Raw genomic sequence first — 4,293 nt, 5'->3', positions numbered from 1 at the left:
TGTCTCAACCCATACTCAATCAAAGAGATGCACTTCCTGGTGAGCAAAGATTCCCTTATTGCCTGTTTGCCCATGAAATATAAAATTGTAGTGGACATTTTTTTTTTACTCTTTTCAATTCAGGTTGTATAGAGGCTTTGTTCAGTTGGTTTGAGAAATAAATGTTAATTTATTTCTAAACTTCTATAAACAATTTTATATTACATATTTGTCTTGAGTCTTACAATGGCAGACACTGCCCTGGATTATAATGAGTTTATAATTAATGTGGAAGCAAAGGTATTAAAATACTCAAAATATTTCTAAATGAAGTAGGTGTCACATAGGAGCATATCAAAGTGTTCATGGGCAGATAGAAAATGTTATTTTTCAGTATGATGTCACTTTGAAAGATCTTAACTGACGGATCTTAACTTTTAAGTGAGATTTCATGGGGTAAAGAAGAAAGAAAACATGAACTGAAGAAACATTATGAATTAAAGGTAAGGGTGTACCAGAGGTCCTTTGGGGCAATGATTGAATCCTGTGATAATTATTAAAAGGAAAAACTTCAATTTTTTTCTCTTCAAAAACTTTAACTGTGGTTTACTCAGCATTTACACCATAATAGCTATGTTCTCATCGATCATTTCCTGAAAAGACATGTATTCCCCTATCTAGTCTGCCTCCTTGGCAACTTCTCAATTGCAATACTGTGTAGATCAAGGAATCTATATATATGGTATCTCTATTCTGAATGCCTACAATAATTTTTCAAATATAATTTTAAAATTTTAATTCATTCCCTTTCACAGGCTAAAATACTTTCTTGGGACATTTTCAACATATAACATTCACTATTATTTTCTATAAATTTTATTTGTGCCTGTAAAGATTCATGTACATTACCAATATAATGCTGTTTCAAGACAAAAAGGAGGCATAAAATCTTCTGGAATAAAAAATGGAGAAATTTGACTTTCTTGTCGATTTTATATGTCCCCTGGGTTCCCATGAATGCAAAATGTGCTTTTCTATTCTTTTTATTTAATTTTGTATAAAAAACAAAGAATTGATAACATATGATAGGACAAAATAATATTTTAAAAACTATTTAATACATCATATATTAGCATATTTAAATAGTTACTTGGAGTACACAATATGGGAATAAAAATTTCTCCAATTAATATTAGTGTAAAGCTCCTTTTAGGTGAACTAAGAGACACTAACAGTACAGCTAATTTTCTCTTTTTCCCTTTCGTCCTTTCCACATTTTGCCATCCCGATTCTTATTTCCATTTTAACAGTTTCTTACCATTTCATTCTATTCTGTATTTACAGCACCTAACTCTGCCACTTCTCCAAGACTACAAAAGGTTTAACAAATATTTTACTGAATCTGGAAAACTTATCATCCTATGTTTTTATTCTATCGATCTGTGAAAAATTTACTGTATTGAAAATTCCAGGTCTGCTTGATCACACCTGTGAAGATGCTAAATCATCATTTTTAGATAAGAATTGAAAGAGATTATTTTCCTCAAGGGAAAACTTTTGTTTGAAACAAGATGCAGGTGCCCAGTGGGTACTATCATAAATGAAAGGAGCCAGTCACAAAAACGAAATGCTGGTTTTATCCTAGTTACTTGGGTCACATGTGATAGAAGCAAAGAACAGAATACTAGTTAGCAGGGGTCAGTAGGTGAGGTAAAATACAAAGGAATTTTGTTTGGAGTTTCAGCTTTCAGTTCTACTAGATATGTAAGTCCTCAAGCTATTATGTACATTTTTCTACAAATGTATAGAAATAAAGTTGTGCTTATGTGCTGATCTTCAATTCTACCATATGCTTAAGGTTATCTTAAGTAGTCCTCATAGATACTTTCAGACTTTGACTACATAAGAAAATCTCATTCATCAATAAATGAAAATAATTAGCTATAGCTTTCCAATATGTTTTCTTTTCATTACATTTTGATGCCTGACAGACTTAGCCAGCCCCTCTATCTACTATCGAATGGAAGTCAGGAAGTTTATATCTTGTGTTATTCAGTATCATTGTGGAAAATGTTTAACTTACCATCACTGTGGTAATGACTATGGGAAGTTTTGGATGCTGCTGCTATTTTATTTTAAAACTTTTGTGCATGTTTTGAGGGGGCAATTGTAATTGTGATATGTTAACTTTAGTGTGAAACTCCCAGCAGATTAAAAAGGTCTAAGTTGTGTCTATCAACCCTTAACATGTAGGCCAGAAAACTGAGTGGGAAAGACACACCTATCCTGCAGGTGGTACTGAAACTTAGTTTTGCATGCTGGACAGAAAGAAAATGAAAAGAGCCGCCCCCCTCCTTTTTTGGAAGCACTCTAACCTTTGGTGCTGCCTCTTGACCTTTGTCTCCTTTCTTCAGCCTTCCAACAGTGGTTCTCACAGATGACTCCAGGGAGCTTCCTGGACTACAACATTTGGGTTCTACTAGAACATCAGTCTCTCCAATGGGAAGAATGTAATTTTGTGCCCTTCTGCTACTGATTCTGTAAGCATACTGAATCTCTTTGTATAATTATATGTAACTTTTACTCAATTTTATTATGTCATATTATGATAAAATTGATATAATAAAATTATATCATAATATGACATAATAAAATTATCATGTCATATTATGATATAATTTTATTATATCATGATAATATATTTTATTATACATGATAATAAAATTATGTCATATTAAGATATAATTTTATTATATCAATTTTATTATGTCAGGAAAATTTAATATAAAAGAATGATCATCAATTGGTTATAGCACATTGAAACACAAAATAAAAGATGAGAATTTTTTTTGGATGTTCATGAACTGAATAATACTAATTACCACACTTACAGCACACCAGAAAACAGAAAGGTGTTTTGTAAGTCTCATGCATTTGGGACGTCAAGTTCATTGAAATAACATAAATGGAGAGCTGGACGGAAAAAATACAGAAGTGTGAAAAAGCTAGAATTTTGTTTGCTACTTCATTGTTGGAACAGAAAATACCCTTAACAAAACTGTCTTCTTTTCCTTCATAGAAATTCCACAAGGAAATGGCAGAAAGAAATCATTCTATAGTGACTCAGTTTATTCTTTCTGGGTTAACAGAAAGACCAGAGCTCCAGGTTTTCCTCTTCCTTCTCTTCTTAGGTATCTATGTGATCACAGTGGTGGGGAACCTGGGCATGATCACCCTGATTGGGTTCAGTTCTCTCCTGCACACCCCAATGTACTATCTCCTCAGCAGTCTGTCCTTCATTGACCTCTGCCATTCCACTGTCATTACCCCTAAAATGCTGGTCAACTTTGTGGCAGAGAAGAACATCATCTCCTACCCTGAGTGCATGGCACAACTCTACTTCTTTCTTGTGTTTGCAATCTCAGAGTGTCACATGTTGGCTGCAATGGCATATGACCGCTACGTTGCCATCTGTAGCCCCTTGCTTTACCATGTCACCATGTCTCCTCAAGTCTGCTGCTGGATGGTAGCTGGTGTGTACAGCATGGGTTTGGTTGGAGCGATGGCTCACACAGTTTGCATGTTGAGACTGCTGTTCTGCAAGTCTGATGTAATTAACCATTTTTTCTGTGACCTTCTGCCTCTCCTGGAGCTCTCCTGCTCTAGTACTTTTCTTAATGAGGTAGTGCTTCTGTGCTTAAGTGCTTTTAATATTTTTCTCCCAACACTGGTTATACTTTCCTCCTACATCTTCATCATAGCCAGCATCCTCCGCATTCGCTCCACCTCAGGCAGGTCCAAAGCCTTCAGCACCTGCAGCTCTCACATCTCAGCAGTAGCTGTGTTCTTTGGTTCTGCTGCATTCATGTACCTGCAGCCCTCATCAGTCAGCTCCATGGACCAAGCAAAGCTGTCCTCGGTGTTTTATGCTACTCTCCTGCCTATGCTGAACCCACTGATCTATAGCCTGAGGAATAAGGATGTAAAAGGTGCCTTAAAGAAATTCTTTGTAAAAATCAAGTTGTGAAAAACAATTTTAGCTTTGGTAAAAATTCATATTTTCTGAAATTTTCGTTAGGAAACAAGGAGAGGTGACACTGTATGTCCACGTCATGAGTTTCCTTCTGTTACTCACTTGTGCAAAACGTGTGATGGTACAAATATGTAAGACTGGATAGAGAAGCTTATGCACATGTGGAAAGCACAGTTGTGAGATGTTCCACAATTTTTTATCCAAAATTATTTAAATTACCTCTACTGGTATTTTTTATTTTTTTTATTTCTTGCATGATTTAAAATAATTATAATCCATTA

At 34.8% G+C, this 4,293-nt stretch overlaps 1 protein-coding gene across 2 annotated transcripts; it reads left to right on the top strand.

Annotated features, from left to right (window-relative positions):
• The first annotated feature begins 975 nt into the window (after positions 1-975).
• Positions 976-4,006, top strand: LOC100733521 (olfactory receptor 8G50-like). Of its 2 annotated transcripts, XM_013155446.1 has the most exons (2): positions 976-986; positions 3,085-4,006. In XM_013155446.1, exons 1-2 carry the CDS (start codon positions 976-978, stop codon positions 4,004-4,006), a joined length of 933 nt encoding a protein of 310 aa, XP_013010900.1. The 2 variants fall into 2 exon arrangements, with proteins under 2 accessions (XP_013010900.1, XP_003472790.2); XM_003472742.3 differs by lacking the exon at positions 976-986 and having other exon boundaries at positions 3,071-4,006.
• The last annotated feature ends 287 nt before the right edge of the window (positions 4,007-4,293 follow it).

The sequence above is a fragment of the Cavia porcellus genome, unplaced genomic scaffold (genome assembly GCF_034190915.1).
Source record: "Cavia porcellus strain 051 isolate PalLab524CR breed Dunkin Hartley unplaced genomic scaffold, mCavPor4.1 scaffold_9, whole genome shotgun sequence".
In the NCBI taxonomy this organism is placed as follows: Eukaryota; Metazoa; Chordata; class Mammalia; order Rodentia; family Caviidae; genus Cavia; species Cavia porcellus.
Note: the sequence above shows the minus strand (reverse complement) of the source record. Positions and strands in the feature narration are given on the sequence as shown.